Here is an 18935-nt window from a genome sequence, read left to right on the forward strand (position 1 = left end):
CTACGCTACGGAGGCCCGGATGGACAATTTTCATTTTGACACGACCTGAAGTCACCTCGGGTTCCAAAAATCCAACGGTGGGGGGTATCTATAAATGTCGCCCCCCTCCGAACGATGTAATCACACTCTATTCATCCTCCCTGATATTAACGATCCCAAAAATCGATCAATTGTGTTGCATGAAAAAAATAAATTAAAAGTCAATCTATCTTCAATATAGAAAACACAAGAACATATATACTTTTTAGGGTTGGGTAGGTTTTTATTCTGAGAAATATATACACAAGTACAGTTTGAAAGTTAGATTTCGTAATTTTTGACTTCCTCTGGTTCCTTCTCGGGGTCTCCACCTCTCTCCAAATACAGGTTACTGTAAGGGTATTGCTTCGGTCCCTGAAACAGAGAAAAACATTTGAAGAAAATGTTAATTCTGAAACAAACACATTTCATTTATATTTCTATATGAATGGCAATGAACAAAAGCTGTAGATATTATAGAAATTAAACTGAACAGAGTGAGAATGAAAGAGATGTAAAAAAGAATGTAAATGTAAAAAATATTAGAAATACTTCAAAAACGTACTTAATACAAACTACAAAACACTACTTGTCGAAAAAGCTACAATTATGGGATGTGAGTCATCATGGATTGGGGAGTTTGCTTCAGTAGAATCAGCATTGTATGTCAGCTATTTGTTCTAAATGAAAAATCTGTTCAAATTTCAGTGCATTATGAATATTTCCACAATGCAAAACCCTCAATTCCTCAGTCTAAGTGAGCAGACTGGAGGAAGCCAATGAGTTGTCTGCTTCTACATATCTGCTGCACCGGAATGACAACAAGTGAAGGGACATTTTTCATGTGCACTGGGAAATAAATGTCTCGACAGCAAACAAGTTTACTGAACTAAAGGCATCAACTCATTATTTGGTGGGGAAAACACTCACAACAGGCTGGTAAGACGGCATCAACTCCCCAAGGTAGAACATAAACAGCATGAATCCAAGGAATCCCAGAAGGTGTTTGGACATTTTGGACCAAGACACGGGGCTGGGAGATGTGTCCACACGGTTCCTAATGTACATGTCAAAATCCCAATGGATCTGAAAACAGAAGAAACCGTAAGTAATTGTTCAATGGCATCAGGAAACTGTTTGATGGAACGACAATATCAATGACTACTGCAGAGAAGAAATTGTGCCATTGAGTAACTGATGAGCACACAGACCATTAAAAAAAAAAAACAACAACACATTTTACATTATTGAGGTCTGGTACAGTTGATTCCAGTGAGATAACCTTAGATTTACAACATTACATGGGTACATTATCAACATGAAACCTACAGAGTATAGCAATATAGCTGTATGGGTTATTAACTTGCAGTACTTGAGGTGAAACATTTTTTTCAAATTTTCTTCAATATTGACATTTGTCTTCATTGTTTTCTCTTATATAGAATCAATATTTTATTTTTATATCTTAGTACAGAAACTGAAAAAGACAAAACAAAAGGCAAATACTGAGCAACGAAATAATAATTGGTTCTCAGTCTGGGTGATTTGTACATCATACAAAACATACAACAGTCATAATCAATTTTTGGCCAATTATAACAAGCTATTTCTGACACTTCTTTTTTCACAATTATAGTTGTTGTTTTTTTTAAAGCAAAGTTGTTGGAATAGTCCCACATTTTATTTGTATGTTTTTTTTTGTTATGAGTGTGTGCTTTAAAAACATCTGGAAAATAATAAGAAACACTTGTGAATAACAAGATTTAATATAATACTGACCACAAAGTAAAAATATAATCTTACCTAAGGAGAAACAATGAACTTAAATGGGTTATTAAAAACGTATTTCTGATGATGTATTTAACTAATAGACCTTTTATAACCTGTACTACTTTTCAAGTTACCTATCAAGTAAATCGAATAATATAAGCATCTCTATTTGTACTTATGCCTCATCTGTATAAACAGTGACTTGTGTGCAAAAACAACAAACAGATCAGCATTTTTACCGGCTCTCCCCAGTTCCTCCTCAGGTCAGGGTGGTCCCATTTGTACCAGGGGTCTCTCTCATGCTGAGATCTGTCTGGTAACTTTGGATAGTCACCATATCTGCAAAAGAGTGAAAATGCATGCATGTCTTCAAGTAATACTCATCGCAAAGTAAAGGATGTCACAAAATGGAGCAAACAGTCTATCATGTGATGAAAGAGCTGAAAGTGAAGATAGTCTCAGACGTTCGATAGGATTTATAGAAGAGTGACAGACAGAAAGCATAATCTTTTCTTTTCAAGAGTTTCTTTACACTCGCTCTTTTCAAAAACGTCCTGGAAGCAATCAGTGAAGGATGTATTCCAAATCAGACTCACCCCTCGCCGTTGTCTGGATATGGTTCATAGTCCTCCACCCTCATGTTGTACTTCTTCGCTGCGGCAGCCCTCTCCTCGGGAGTCTTCGGATAAGGACCAGGGAGATCATTCTTGGAAAAACCAGAGGCTGAAAGAGACGCCAGTACAAATATAATTTAACTGAGTCGTGGTGCAACAGTTTTCAGCGGGATTCTCGTGCACACTAACAGCACTGTTATTGTCTCTGTCGTTATTTACATTCACGACAGCGGCGGTCGCTGTGTTAGCCGGAGCTAACGTTAGCATGTCAAGGTTACACTCAGCAGACTAATATAACCTCAGTTTCTTGCCTTTGCTTCGGGGGTATTTTATCACACTGCATACACATAAGCAAAAACACAACCCACCTGCTCTGGAGGCCGAGAGGAGGGCTGAAATACCCGTCCCTCTTCCACTGGAGAGAGCCTGGGCCAAACGTCGGAAGCCGACACCCGCCATGTTTCCTGGCACCCCGACAATGCGCATGCGCATGCGGAATGGTATGGGTCCCGACAAGGTCCAATTCCAAAATAGACGTAAAACTGACAATTAGCGAATTACACGTTTTCTATCAATATTGAATTGGACTTTGTATTGTTTAAATCGATTTACAATAAACATTGTTTAATGGGGATCGGTGAACGGATTGATACTTTAAACATTTATATTGATAACATATTGATGCTTCTTCACTGGTAATTGAGTGCTATTTTTATTCGTTTCTTTGGTATCCTATTGATACATTTAAATTTTTATTGATACTTTTTTGTGCCTTTATTTAGCCATAAGAATATTATTATTATTATTATTTTTTTATTATTATTATTATTATTATTATTATTATTATTATTATTATTATTATTATTATTATTGTTATTATTATAAGAAACTACCAGTCATTAAACTGTTTTTTTAAACTGAACAGGAGAGGAGAAGAGATGATTACAAGAGTGAGGGACATTAGTGTGACAATACATTTTTATTTTATACAGTAAACAATTTAGGCACTTCTTGCCCAGCTGGACATTTATTGCCAAATGAGCTTCTCAACTTCACAAAAAAAACAAAAAACAAGTGACAACATAACTGCCATAACTACTTGAGTAGTGATCAACAGAGTTTTATTCATCCGTCACATTACAGAGAACCAAGAGAGAAAAACTCCTCGAGTGGCTGAAGGGAACTAGTTCTCAGAGTGAATGCACTGAAGCTCTGAGGCCCGTCCCCCTTCTCATCAGATCCAGCTCAGCTGCACACGGGCATTTACTGGGGGATCGTCACTCTGCCACCGGTGGAAAATGGAAGAAGGTCGATCAGAGAAGTTCTGCTATGTCCTTCTCCACTTTCTCAATGGGGCAGTGAAGTTCATACCTGCAGCAAAAAGGGAAAACTTTAGATCATCAATAACAATCGAAATAGAATTGTATAAATTACATGAGGTCATCCAAGGCTTATACATGTACCTTTTGAAGGGCAACCCATCTGCGGTAATGAGAAACTTCTCGAAATTCCAACGAATGTCATTGACTTTGATTGGGGACCAGTAGAATTTCTTTATGTCTCCTATTACAGGGTTCACAAATGACAAAGACTCCTGTGGCGAACAAGAAATGACATGGTGTCTGGGTTTTTAAGGGTTGCGGTGCTCGCAGACAAATATAACCATACGTCATAATTCTATTCTATGACCTCAGAATCTTATATGCGCATAATGTGATTCATAAACACTTTACCTTCAAAAAGGTGAAAAGGGGATCTTCATTCAATCCGTTCACTTCCACCTTGGCAAAGACAGGAAACTTTGGCACAAAACCGCCGCCAGGTCTCACATACTTCAGAATATTGAGCATTTCATGATTCACCTCTACAAAAAAAATAAAGAGTTATTTCAATGTATGTCAATGTATAGAAATAAAATGAATATATCAAAAGATGTGCCCTTAAAATAACTTGCCAAAATAAGAACAGAATCAAACAAACAATGCAAAAACTATTTGGATGGCTCAACTAAGATAGATATTCGATTTAAAATCTTTTGAAACACTAAAGTAAGGAAATTAAACTGAATGACTTATATAATCTATTTTTATCATATTAATGATAGGAGTAAAATTAAACTTTCTGACAATATAATACGCTGTAGTTTATTTAAGGTTCATGTGATTCATCTAGATTTTAAAATGAATGGTGTATTGTGATCAGTAGTGCACACAAATATAGATACAATGACATTGTCTTGTTTTCTACCCAACAATTACTTTGTGTGAAATGTAGGGGGCTTAGCTTCATTTAGAATAAAACAATTGGGGTTGGCGTTTAATGAGGAAAAAACTGTTTACATAAGTGGTTTGATATTCAACATATAATTAGTTTTATAGACTCATTACATAGCTAAACTGATGAAACTAGACAAAACATAACAGATATATAAATGTGGATTAATAAATAGTATAGCTTTTGTCAGTCTGTAGAGGGTAAAACAAGTATTTCAATGCAGTGCGTTTGTAAATGTACCACAGAGTGTTGATGTGCCTACCGGGTGACTGAAGACCGAACTGGTTGCAGGAGAATCCTAAGACAGCGAAGTTGAGGTCACCAAACATTTCCATCAGTGCATTCAGTCGGTGGTACTGAGAGAGTGGGACAAAATCAAACATCGTCAATAAAACACTCAAACAGGTTATGAGTTATGAGACAGTGTGGCCCGTCCGCAATCAATCAGTCGCCTGGTAAATTATTACCTCCTCTATTGTTGACCCTCAGAAGGTGGCAACGTTAACAATGAGAAGCACTTTACCCCTGAAGCTACTGAGCGGAACCGGCTGTCCATCCAGGGTCTCAGCAGAGAAATCATAGATTGATTTGTTCGCCATGCTTGTTCTTTAGCTGGTATACGGCTCTGCAGTCAGTCAAGAGTGAGTATTCACTCTGCTATCTGTTGGCTTGTCTCATTCACTGAAACATAACTCATGGGTCAGCAATTGTTCAGCATGACTGACCTCATTGTTCTACTGGGCAGAGGTGAGCTGGCAGGATGGACAACACGCCTAGGAAGAGTACCTGATAATATAGTGGTATTCTTTGACATCAACAATAGTACAGTTAGCAAAAAATAAACTCAAATGAGTTGGGATAATATGATAATGTGTCAATGATGAAGTTATCACTTTTAACAACTGGAAGTTTAAAAAGGTCTCATATTACCATAAAAACTTGGTCCTCAAGGTAGAAAAATAAACTTTTACAGGAGTTGGACCAAATGGACAGAGTATGTAAAACTGATTAGATGTGACTTCATTTGACAGCACGTTTAGTGGACCTCAGGGGGTGCACTTTACTGTTCATGAAGATAACCAGTGTAATTTGTCCTTGAAAAAAAAAAAAAATCCTGGAAGGGCAAAATTGACAAAATCAGCTGGACTTTTTACAGCCATGCTTCCCTATAACCTTGAATGACAATGGCTGTGTATACTGTGTGAAAACAGTACTTTTCCAAATAAAAAGAGAAAAACAAAAAAACAAAGACAAATCCAAAACAAACAATGTGCTTCCTCCCATTTTTTCCATGTTTTTGTGCCAAAACAAAACATTTGAATGCACAATTTACATTTTTTCTGGAGTTTAAAAGCTAGTGCAGTGTAATAAATGTGTATTTGTTGTGTAGCATGTTACTGTTCTCTTATATATTTATCTATACACTCATTATCCACTGTTTCCTGATAAGATTTTTATTCAGGCTACATTTAACCAACATGGTTAAATAACAATAAGTATAGTATAGTTTGATGACTTTGTTTTGTTGATAAAACCGAACATTCTCTGCATCTCTAAAACACAATATTATAGTAGTTATGTATTAAAAATAACGAAGGGTTTCTATGATAGTAATAATAAATCAATGTATAACAACATTACATACATGAACCCGGAAATTTACGACTGGCGCATTCAGTGTTCCTTGTAAACGATAAATTAGGATATTGTTATTTTAAATATTTGTATTGTAAACTGCATTATAAATGAAAAACATTATTGAAATTGAATGTCATCTTGGCACAAGCTTTTAACTTCATTCAAGGTTTTTACTTTTAAGTCCTCTTTTGTTTGCGAAATTGAACCTCGTGTGAAGCAGCTTGACCTACATTCTTCCCACAGTCCCTGAATGCAGCACTATGCCTGGGTTACACCTTAAACGCTTCGCAAGATGCTAAACGAAAATAGCTTATTCAGGTGTCAATGTAAAGAACAGTGCTTCTGTAAAAACGCAGTATAATATCAGAGGCTCAGGATGGAGGAAGAAGCCACGTTTGTACCGTAAGTGTTCGCTGAAGGGGAGTTTAGTGTTTAAAAAGCGGCTGGTTCAGTCGCCCCGGCGGGCTAGCTGCTCTGCTAGCAGCGTAACAAGGAACAGACAGATGAGACGAGACGTATCCCCCAGTCATTTATTGCATTGATTTAACTCTGTGTGATTGTGACACGGGTATTAGATGCATTTCGTATCTTTCCCCCTTCTGATCCTGACCCTAGAAAGCAGTTGCTACTCTCTTCCTGTGTGCCTGGCTGTTAATGGAGTGCTCTTGCAGAAACACGACTGTCAGTGTCAAAGTTGTCCCCTAACAAAGTTTGCGTCTCAACAGATCATGTCACCTTCTGGACCTGCCCTGGGAGGATGTGCTTGTTCCGCACATTTTGTGTTATTTGCCACTGCAACACCTTGTCAGCCTGCAGAGGGTGAGCAAGCAGTTCCACAGCCTCATCCAGGTGTATCTGGCCAACTGCAGGACTTTTAATCTCTCCCCGGTAAGTAGAGATGAGACATCCATACTATTCATAACATGCATAAAACTGCATCCGTGGCCGGAAGTCATACATCAAGTGAATGGATCCTGTTTGCTTCACTTGTCATGTCCAGATAGGACCGTGCATTCCCAGAGAGGCGTTTTGCTCCATGTTAAAGGACAATAAGGTTCTGCAGAACCTGTCACTTCAGAACTGTTCAGACTGGGTGAGCGACAAGGAGCTGCTGCCGGTTGTCGGCCAAAACCAGCATCTGCAGCGGGTAGACATGAGCGGGTGTGGTTGGCTCACGCGCCACTCCCTGGTGGCCGTATCCTTGAGCTGCCTGCACCTCCAGCACCTCGGCCTGGCCCACTGCGAATGGGTGGACAGCCTGTCCCTGCGCAGCCTGGCGGACCACTGCGGGGGGCTGCAGTCCATTGACCTCACCGCCTGTCGTCAGCTGAAGGACGACGCCATCTGCTACCTGGCCAAGAAATGCTTGGAGTTGAGGTCTCTATCACTGGCAGTCAACGCCAACATTACCGACGAGTCGGTAGAGGAGGTGGCCAAGAACTGCAGGAGCCTGGAGCAGCTGGACCTGACGGGTTGCCTGCGGGTCAGGAACCAGTCCATAAGGTACATCATATCTTATTTTTCGCAAGTGTTTTCCAGCTGACTTTGTGCCATCGCTCGCCACACTTTGTCGCGCGCCGCCTCACTTGTTCACTCATCCATACGAACTTCCGCACGCTGCGCTTGCAGGACTCTGGCGGAGTATTGCCCCAAGCTGCAGTCCCTGAAGGTGAACCACTGTCACAACGTGACAGAGTCGAGCCTCGATCCTTTACGGAAGCGCAACGTGGCGATCGACGTTGAGCCGCCCTTACAGAGGGCGCTGGTACTTCTTCAGGATGTGCTGGGCTTCGCTCCCTTTATCAACCTCCAGATATGACGGCGGCGGCAAACCTGTCTGTTCAGCGAGAGCAAAAAGGTGGATTCTGTGTCTGAACAATTTTGTTTTGATGAGACTGACATACATAATGGTCAAGATTTTGTTACCAACGCATTTCTTCTTCTTTTTTTACAGGTTTCTCTCGAAGAGCACCGACACGCTTTGCTCTTTAACGAAATAAATGAATAATTGTCAAGAAAGCTCGAGAAGACTTGGGTGTATTACACACAATGATGTGTGTTAAAAAAAAAAAAAATCACAGGAGTGTGATTAATGATGCAAATATGAGATGGAACTGAAAATAAGTATGATTTTTGCAAACGACTGCAACGAAGAAAGCCATGTACTCTGAAGAATTGCTGCCTCGTGTCCAACAGATGTCACGACACTGCCCCGGAATCATTTGGTGTCTTTATGACGTGGCTTTACAAATGAGTAGTTCTCACCAAAGTCCAGTGTATTTATTGTTTTGCTGTTGTTTTTTGTTTGTTTGTTTGTTTTCTTAAAGTGCAAAGCAGCTATCTTATGTTTCAATTCGAAACATTTTTAAAATGTTTGAGTTTAATTGAACATTTACTTTTTGCATGTACGTGCCAGCTTCAAGAGTCAGTTTATTCAAACCACGCAAATATTTCTGTCGCATACTATTTACTTCTGTGCGCTGACACATGGAACCGGACCCTGAACTCGAAATGCAATTCCGTTAGAAGTGTCCTGACTGCTCAGGATCAATCACAAAAATCGTTGTTTTCGCCTTTTCTGTCCGACTCCTTGCATGGCTACTCGTCGCCAGAGCTAAACGGGGAATCCTGCTCTCCCTGATGTGGGTGAACTGACCCTTTAATCCATCCCGCCAATGAATTAATAGCCTTAGCATTTGTTTTAAATACTCAAGTGACTTTTCCATTGATGTTTGCTGGAATAACCTGTTGAAATGGTCCTAATCTGTGATACAATGTCTGAATTATGTAAGAAATAATAAAATTGTAAAATACCACGAGCAATTAGGTTTTTTTTTTCTTTGCAGTTTAATGCTTGAGCTCCCAATTTTGAATGCTTAATGTATATACTGCATGGATATTGAGCCAGACCACACATTGAGCTAAAACCTTTTTATAAGGTCCCGTCTCATTATAAGTTAAATAATTGCATGGAGGGAGAAAAAAAAAATCATTAAATGTAGGGTTAGTTTATTTTTCTGAATGTCTCTTTACCATTAGATACACAAAGAAAAGATGGTTAAAAACACTTTTCAAGTGTAAATAAAGGGGTTTTTAGGCAAATGAATTGGCCTGATTACATTTCTTGACAGATGGAAAAATGTGCACTCTAATGAGCCAGGCACACATTGTGATCCATTCTTTCAGCTTCTTAAGCTGTGAAAATTACCCTAATTTTGCTTTTATATGCAACCTACTGTGAGAAGCACAGTTTTCCCCCGTGATCATCCAGTATGAGTGGATACTGGTAAAGCTTCGCACTTGTTTTAAAAGAGGAGCCTTTTATTGTTTGCCTGATTCGCTTCCTAATAAATAAACCGACACAAGATGGCAGCAGTGAGTCGAGGGATTTATCAGCCCGATTATGTACGAGAGGCCACATGAAGCTCTCAACACATCAAAGTGGCACCTTACAGTTGTGACGTGTCCTGTTACAATATCAAGAGATAAAATACATGATCCAAATTGAATAATTTTCAAGATTTTGCACAAAAAAGAAAATAGAGGTTTACTGTTTTTGCTGGGTGATTGAAGGAAAAAAAAAAAGTTGTATGCTTTTGTTAAAACCTGATGCAGTGGATGGATGCCCTGAGACTAAACACTGTTTCCCTTTGTTGTTACGGCTACGTGTTAGAAACACCTCCTGCGGTTTTCTCTGGTGGTCCAATTGGCAGACTATATTGTAACTTGTCTCTGTGACAACACAACAGGTCTATTTTCCACTTGATGGCATGGTTTACCCCATCTGCTGCATGCTGTCCACGAGCTGAATCCGCACCCAGAGAGTTGTGTTCGGGGGGCTTCAGGGATCGAGCAGCATCCTTCTGTTGGCTGTGCTGATCATCGTATCGTTCCGCTGTCCCTCTGAGGAAGCTCCACAGTGTCATTAGTCATAAGGTAAATCTTGAAATTTCAATTTATGCTGCATCTGGTGTGTAGATACACATAATTGATCAGATTAATTAATTTGTTTTTGCACAATTTCAGCAAGAATCAAGAAGTTTTTTTGTGTGTGTGTTAAAATCAGTTAATCTGGCCTCAAACTACAATTTATCCATGGAATCTATGCTTTATAATTAGGGTCATGGGGGGGCTGGAGTCAAACCCAGGTCACTATAAAGACAGATACATCCTGGTCTGGTCATCAGTCCATCGCAGTGCAATAATTCAGAGACAGACTATACCACACATTCACACCTACGGGCATTTTAGATTCAACAATAAACCTCTTGTGCATGTTTCTGGACTGTGGGAGGAACACACAAAAACTCCACCACCCCCCACAACACACAACACACACATTCAACAGAAAAAATAAAAACCTCTAACTTGTAGCCCAACAGTTGCCCGTCCTGGTTTCTGCTCAGCAGTCAGCGGGTTAAAATATTTCAAAGTACATTCATCATCTTGGACCTCAATTAGCATTGATCTGCAGGGGGGGAAAGAAACATTGCTACCATATTATATAGCATGGGGGCAATTTCTGTTCCAGTGATTGAGTGTATGGGGGGATTTCTCAAACGCAAGTATTTTGTCTTCCTGTCAATAATCTGGCACTTGTCTAAATTATTGATCAATAGCAACTGATCATTTCATACCAAGACGCAACAATGAAGTTGGTCCGTGCTGTTCACTATGCCGTTTTAGCTCCTGGCAAAGTGTAATATATATTATACTTATTAAAACAAAGAATAAATTCAAGCTTAATCTCGGGCTCCCTTTAAAGGCCTTGCTGACAAAGTAACTTATGGATGTTGCTCAGGAGCTTGTGAGTTTCATTTATGTGCTGTGGCAGCTGGTTCACATAACAGGGATTGTAAATAAGTCTTCTCCACAGGAGACATGATACCTGGTCAGCCTGACACACATGGAGGCGCAGTATAAATATTGTCATTTATAAGTGATACACATAAACAGAATATAGTTTCGTAATAGCCTCCCACTCTAGATCAATAAAATATTGAAAAATTGGGCCACTTGTGTTTTATATAAATAACTGTTTAGCTCAGGCATACCATGGTGTGGCATCTAAACATGACTTAAATGTTGGATCTTAATCAAAAACCTGTAAATCTGGTCATTTATATTTAAAATAAATCCAAAAATCATTATTCAACTTAATGAGAAAAAACAAAGTGTACAAAAAAAAAATGCTAAAACTTCCCTCTTTATATCTTGCATGTGAGAAAACCCCACCCTGCTCTGGAAAAAAAAAAATCATCAGAAATTGGTTGAGGATACTTTTCAGCCCGCTGTTTATTAAATGAAGTTCATATAATATAAGGTGAAGAGAGAATTCCGGTAGCTTTACAGATGGGGCCCAAAACTGTGTCAGAGATTTTGTTCATTTTCATATTTTTAATTAACAGGCTTCCCTCCTCGTCTTCCATCAGTGAACGACTCTTCCTTTCATTTATTCCATGTAGTTTATCTCCTCCAACCATTCATACACAACCTTATTGGATCCTGGGACTTAAGGATCCATCTTTTGGCCACCAGAGAAGCAGAACTAATGACAACATTAAAGGGCCTTTGTGAGCATGGCCATCAAAATGTCGATCAACCAAGCAAGAAATAATGTTGGATTTAAAAAAAAAAAAAAAAAAAAAAAAGAAGGTCTGAATGAATAAATATGGGTGTTTGGAATCGTTTGCGGCTCAATTTGTGTAGATTTTCATGGCGCTGACGTGGCCGTGGAAGATGCTGATGACCTAACTATCTCAGTGGTGGGTGTGAGGGTTTAACAAAAGATTACTACGTGGAGAATGGGCCTGGCACCGTCGTAACTTTCAGCCTGCGAGCCGAGCGAGCGACGACGCCACACAAGGCGTCTTCAGGGGCGCCGTCGAATTGAAGCGACGTTCCAAGCTCTTCTCGGACTCAGGAGCTGTCAGAGCCATTAGCATCTTCCTAATTACTGCGCCCCCGAACTGCGGAGTGGACAGGAAGCACATGGTCAGCAAGTTAGAACTCGCAGAGTTTATCTCTTCATTAAGACATTTTTGTCATTTTTTTCCCCCCTGAATGAATAGAGAACCAGGACCAGAGTGACTCTCGTCTATTCACTGCTGGGCTGGACAATGTGGCCGGTTACTGATGAGTAAGAGCCTGTGTTATTTAGAGAAACAACATGACTGCCGCTTTGTCTCGGTTTGGCTCAAAACCACAAAATGTGGCACAAGTTGGAATATTTCATAGTAAGAGTTTGACTAATTCTGTCCTGCCTCCGTGTTTTCCTTTTAAATATTGACACCGAGTAAGACAAGAATATCGAGCACAATAAGTCTTCATGATAATTCTGCAGAATTTTGATATACTTTTATTTTATTTATCTGTTTTATTCATTAACTATGGCATCAACACATCCTTTCAAGTATTTGTCAAAACAATGTCCCCTTATTCAAGACACGAGCAATGTACGTATATGTGAACTCATTTGAAGATATAATAGTTTCTGGATTGAAATCTGGGAATCATCACGTCTGAATCAATTCGTTTTTGTGTTTTTTCCCAAATAATGTAAAATGAGTTGAATTGACTGCTTTTAAACTATTATGTGCAATAAACCACTGTTCTATTTGTAATGAGTCCTTATTGCATAATATATATATATATATATATATATATATATTTTTCTTCTTCATGAAATGCAGCTGGAAGGTCGAATAAGGAATGTGACTGTTATAGAAAACAGACTAAAAATCTTTTCCACCATTTTTTCTAATGAAATACAAGACTAACACTTATCCTACATCAAATCGGGGACTTTACTCAGCACTGAAAGTAGAAACACATCTGTAATGTAAAAGAAGCTTTAACGAGCATTGCTAAATACAGCTCATCATTTTATTGTCACAGCGTATAGGAGGGGGAGCTGCTCTATTTCGTGCCAAAATTTCCTCCACATGGCTTCTTTCATCGATGCCCCTCATGTGCTCACCTGAATGATTTCACGAAAAGAAGACAACAGGATTTAGATCTCGCGCTTTTCAAAAATAACTGTGATGAAGCACTCAAAACTTAATCAAGTGACATCTAGATAAGTGAAAGTTAGGACCAGACACCACAAAAAGACACACTAGACAACGTGACTGCGCAGCAGCCGTCACCGTCATGTTGTTGACGGTGACGGCTGCTATTGTCAGGATTTTACTTCTTCTTTGGTTGTTTTTGCTTTTCCAGAATCTGAATATTTTTTCACTTTACTCCTCTCCTTTCAATCTCCGGCTCCGCTATTGAAGAAGCCCTTTCTCACGCGATTTCTGACCTCAAGCTTTCTGTCACCCAGGCTTAAGTGAAGCCCAATTCTGAGCACCCAGAGACCAAGTTACGCTCAATTTGGTTGCAATATAAACACGCTGATTTACCTAACGGGGAATACACACACTGTAAGCATGATGAGGATCCGTCCTGGCAGGAGCATTTTACCCTCCGACTAATCTGGGGTGCTACATTGTACGTAACTGGGCTGAACTTGTGTCCTCCAGGCAGCAGAGATCAGAGTTCAGCGTTCTGGCATAATCACGGATCACATCTTTTTATGCTTAGTGGACACTGAACGATGCTAGAGGCGCTCTCATCTTGTGCTCTGCAGCGGAGACAAAGATCTGATTTAAGATGGAGAAAGATAACTCCCAATCTGAAGCGTGGAGGTTGAGAGTCTGAGTTATGAAGGACTGCGCCAGGATCTGCTGGCTTCTGACTGAGCGTAATCACATAATATCTTAACACCGCCAAAGCAGAGCACCGCCACATTCCACCATACTCTCCTTTTCTGTCTCATTTCCTCTGTCTCGTTTGCTTCTTTATAAACTCTGACATGAGGGAAGTTCTTGCGATGATTTGACAAATGGAGCACAAACAGAAAAATATGTGTTTTGTGCGCGTCTCAGTCGGTAGATTAATGACATTAACAAAGTTTCCATTAGCACAGCGATCAGGGGAGACAGAGGCGTCCATGCGTAAATCCACATGACTGAATCACTGATAAGAGAAAATGAAACACATCTCTATGGGCCAAGAGGGGCCAAGAAACGCCACTCCAAATTAGTCTGCGGCCCAATTTGTTGTTACTTCATTAACCGGCCAGCATTTGCAGAGCGAGGGGAGGGAAGTTGTGACCCATCTTTTCCTCCTAAAAATTCCTCGCTCTGCCTCTGCTGGGCCTCTGAGGCTCAGTGTGCAGGAAGGCAGCCGCATGGGAGGATCAGCAGAGTGACGCAGGGAGAGATTCATCTACCCGTGAATCATCTGCATAGATAATATCAGAGATTTTTATAGTTTGGTAGTAACCCCATCGGCCACACGCGCTTTGTGTCGTGGCTAAGGTTTTCAAAATCAACAGATTGTAGTTATTTATGAGGCTTTTGTGGATCGGCAAGCAATGAAAAGCACACCTTTTTTAATAGCCTGCAACAGTTACGCTGAAGGTTCTGTAGTGAAGCTCATTTTCTAAGTTCAATTTGTTTGTGATTCATCTTTGGTATCTTTTACGAAATAATAATAATAATAATAATAATAAAAAGATTTCTTCTCTTAAATAGAAAAGGCATCCCCCTGACCTGTACTTTCTCCCTGGCTGTGCACGCCACCCAAAGCTCTCTGCTGCCCCCTAGAGGAGGTTTATAAAACACTCTGAAAACTAATGGTTGAGTTTATCGTGCACGAAAGAGAAACTTTGTTTTTGTGTGTTTGATTACACATGAGAGGGTTTTGAAGTTAATGAAAGATAATAAAAGGTCAGAGTTCAAGTGTAAAGGAAGTTTATGTATATTACTGAATCAGCTAAACTACTTCAATGAAAAGAGTGTTGGTGAAAGACTACAATCGTATATCAGAACTGTCATTGAAGATACTTTAAAGTTGAAATTAGAGCAAAAGTGCTCACTGTGCATATTAAATCCAGTCAATCAAGCAATAAAAGCATTATAAAAAAAAAAAAAAAAAAAGGAGCAACAAGATCTACAAAAATAAAAATAACCAAGTGGTGCACACAGCTATACAATTTGAATGAAGTCTATCCACCTACGTTGTTAAATTACAATCCATGTTTAGAGTTAAAAATTGTTTTGTTCTTACAGACTGTGGTTGATGGAGGAGCAGGAAACCACGTGGTGCAGGTGACACACAGGTAGACAGGAGTTTATTTGTCAGTTAATCAACAATCGGACATGAATGAAAGCTTACATGTACGTTTGAATCTCGCTGCAGGTAAATACTTTTGCATGTAATAATCCAGTTTCGTCAAAATACATTGTTGTGGAATGTGCAAAGTAGTGTAGCCTGTTAGCTTGTGGTCGGATGTGTTGCAGCAAGTAGCATTCAGTTTTATTACTAATGTTTCTCCCACAGCCACAATTCACTTATTTTCTTTTTAAAACATCAAACATGCACAGGGAGAACATGCAAACTACATTGCAGACTAGACTACAGTAACTGATGCACATGCAAACATTTTTATTGCCAGGAGCTGCATTGTGGTTATTGTTGCAGCCTGACGGTGATAATTTACATTTGATTTTTCATCTTTCAGTATTTTCCAGCCAGAGGTGTCCCTATGACCACTGTTTCCACTGGCACCCTGTTGGCTCACAGTCCACCGATCCAGAATGGGTGACATATTTGTGATCCACATATTTGCATTGGCAAGTGTTGTACTTGAAATGCCCTTCTTGATGACCCCCCTCTCTTTCTCTTTTCACCCAAGGTTGGGACTGGCGATAATTCTACACTGCTGTTTTTCATCGCTCAGTAAGTTTAAAGCTCCCCAGTAAGGTTTTTCACTGATTATTTTCATTACACTGTTATTATAGGTATGTGCTTGTGTTGTAGTTTTTAGTTTATAAACTTAATGAGGTTATTTTGAAACAAAAGACAGAGCAAGGAGTTTGGTTCACTGGTTTTAATCCAAAATGTGACAAAACTATATTGAAGAATGTCACCTTAGGTTTGACTTGTGCTTGTTTTTCCTCTAAAATAAAGTGAAATGACCATTGCTCACAAACTATTAGTGCAGTTAACAGCAGAGACCTTTTTACTAGTATTTATGAGCGTTCAGTAACTACAAAATGCTGACACCGGAAAACAAGGCAATAAATCAACACAACAGGATCTCCCTTCATGTCAATTATGGTGTCAAATGCTGTCACTGTTTGCAATGAAATACATGATGAAAAATGATTTCAAAGTGTAGCAATGTAACTGTAAACAGCAGCTCAACTATCGAATCCAAGCCAGAATGTTCAGGTTGTTTGTTGTTGTTTTTTTGTTAGACATAAGATATCAGAACAAGACAGTCTGTCTTTAAACTATTAAGCCACAGGCTTGTGGCAAAGCAATTTAATGGGTTTCTTAACAATTAAACTCTCTTTTTCCGCAGAGTAAAACTGAAACAATCAGAAGCAGTGATGGTATATTGAGGCATTGTATAGCTAAAATTAGAATCATGTCGTCATTTTAAATGCTATTTCAATTTCCCATAAAAAAAAAAAATTCAGCTATCTACAGAATGATGATGTAGTGATCTACCGCTTTTCAGAATCCAGGATATTGTGTTTTAGATTTGCTCTATCTTTTTTGTTTTTTGTTTTTACATTTTCAAGTTCAGAATCTTTAGAAGTGGTTTTTACAACATGTAAACAGACAAAGCAATTAATCAAATCCTGTCGAGGAGTAATCACGACGCGGCGATGAAACCAAGGATCAAACGCTGAATGAATGTTGTGAGATTAAAGTCACAGCACACTGGGTCTGAAGTGGATCAGTGCAGGTTCAGGTGGAGCTGTGGGGCCGTTTTTTTTTTTTTTTTTTTTTTCCCTCTTTCTTTTTCTCTTCTCCTGCTGATGGAACTGGCTGTCTGGGATGGGTAGTTTCTTATCTTCCATAGCCCACTAATATCCACAGGGGACCAACAGTGTTTGGCACCCTGAAAGCCTTTCTCCTCCGCCGGATGGGAAATCAGCCTGGGTGGATCACGGGGGGCTTGAGACATGGATGCCATATGGCCCCTATTTATTCTCTGTGGAGTTCAGGCCTTTGGGATGCCCAGCTTCTAAACGTACACAAGAGATGTTTGACAATATGTGCCATCACAAAAGCCTTTTGGCAGCTTATGTTGTTGTCATTACTGGCACACCACTGCAGTAATGTGCAGCTTTCAACAGTGACGAGGCCACAGTGCTGCCTGAAGAGCAAAAACCACTGCTAACCACGCAAAGTGTATTTTAGGGATGATGGTGCATGTTTAGGAAAGAAAAAAGAAAAGTCTGGCTTGTCCTTTTATTTCTTTTTCTGGCAAGTATTTGAATTTTGTTTTGGATTTTTGGATTTTTTTTCCCAAGTGGAATTTAAAGATAAATGAAATTAAGCATCGCGTACACTGCCGCCCAATGTGTCAGTTACAAATGATGACAAATATTGAAACAGACTTGCAAAATTTAAACGACATTACCAGAATAGCCATTAAGGAAATTATACATCCATCTGTCTTCTATAGCACTTTATCCTGGTCAGGGTGGCGGGCTGCTGGAGCCGATCCCAGCTAACTGTGGGCGAAGGCAGGGTACGGCCTGGACAAGCTGCCAGTCCATCACAGGGCGAACACACACACACATGCACACACACACATTTAGGCTTATTAATTAACTGATGCACATTAAAAAATAAATTTGTAACTCCAGTTTGAGAGCACAGTGTTTGTGTCTGCTTCATGTCCTGCCGAGAGAATACATGAGGGACACTCGCATTCCACTAAGCACTGAATTGTGAAGCTTGACTTAGATGGAAGCGTTGTCTTAATTGGGTCAAGGAATTAGCACTAATGTTAAATGTGGAGTTTAAGAGGGCGGGATGTCAGTGAGTCGCGGGCAGATCGCACAGTGCTGAAGTGGTGAGTTTCATCGCAGCATGAAAACACTCGTACCGTTGTCGTCCAGGGGCTTCTTGTGTGGAGTTTGTATGTTTTCACCCTCCTTTCGTGGCTATTCTTCAGGTTCTGGCTCATCACTGGCCTTAGGTGTGACTGTGTGTGTGATTATCAAGGCCTCCTTCTAGTTTTCATCAGTGTCAGTAGCCCCGACTTTGTGATCCAGGTTAGATGTTCATTACAGTGAAATTTGTCGATGAAAATGGCAGATTTGTGTCATAGCACACAGCTTCTAGTCGTCAAGCAAATTCACAAATGCAGATATACATGCAAGTCTATATTTTATAGTTGCTGTCCCTGTTTCTTCTCAATATCTGTTCCTACATTTGTTCAAGAGTCAAATAAATCCCAAATCTTAAGTTGAAATGTTAATCTCAAAATGTCCAAAAACAGTCAATTTTTCATAATTGATTGACACATCTTGAAAAAGAGAGAGAGAGAGAGAGAGAGAGAGAGAGAGAGAGAGAGAGAGAGAGAAGCAGAAAGGTGCACTACTGTGTGTGGCCAGCTGAGGACATGCTTTCCTCAGAGTGGAGACGGGGAACATATAGCTTTATGTATCCTCATGTCAGTGGAACTCACCCTTAGAGTCGCAATGTGTTTATGCAGCTTTACAAAGTAATGATGGAACATTACAGAACAGTGCAAGCAATACAAAT

At 39.6% G+C, this 18935-nt stretch overlaps 3 protein-coding genes across 3 annotated transcripts; 1 reads left to right on the plus strand and 2 right to left on the minus strand.

Annotated features, from left to right (window-relative positions):
* Positions 1-247: 247 nt before the first annotated feature.
* ndufb8 (NADH:ubiquinone oxidoreductase subunit B8) lies at positions 248-2887 on the minus strand. The gene is made up of 5 exons (XM_080517259.1): positions 2771-2887; positions 2385-2511; positions 2028-2127; positions 949-1104; positions 248-393 (listed from the first exon to the last, which is right to left on the minus strand). The coding sequence occupies exons 1-5, from the start codon at positions 2859-2861 to the stop codon at positions 301-303; spliced, it is 567 nt and encodes a 188-aa protein (XP_080373385.1). The 5' UTR covers positions 2862-2887; the 3' UTR covers positions 248-300.
* An 828-nt stretch (positions 2888-3715) lies between these two features.
* gpx9 (glutathione peroxidase 9) lies at positions 3716-5275 on the minus strand (the record flags this gene model as incomplete). Its single annotated transcript, XM_080517459.1, has 5 exons — positions 3716-3773; positions 3866-3996; positions 4136-4266; positions 4939-5032; positions 5144-5275. The coding sequence occupies 5 exons, from the start codon at positions 5273-5275 to the stop codon at positions 3716-3718; spliced, it is 546 nt and encodes a 181-aa protein (XP_080373585.1).
* A 1307-nt stretch (positions 5276-6582) lies between these two features.
* Positions 6583-9089, plus strand: fbxl15 (F-box and leucine-rich repeat protein 15). Its single transcript, XM_080517671.1, has 5 exons — positions 6583-6716; positions 7040-7202; positions 7315-7817; positions 7944-8172; positions 8269-9089. The coding sequence occupies exons 1-4, from the start codon at positions 6691-6693 to the stop codon at positions 8131-8133; spliced, it is 882 nt and encodes a 293-aa protein (XP_080373797.1). The 5' UTR covers positions 6583-6690; the 3' UTR covers positions 8134-8172; positions 8269-9089.
* The last annotated feature ends 9846 nt before the right edge of the window (positions 9090-18935 follow it).

The sequence above is a fragment of the Blennius ocellaris genome (assembly GCF_963422515.1).
Source record: "Blennius ocellaris genome assembly, chromosome: 21".
Taxonomy (NCBI): Eukaryota; Metazoa; Chordata; class Actinopteri; order Blenniiformes; family Blenniidae; genus Blennius; species Blennius ocellaris.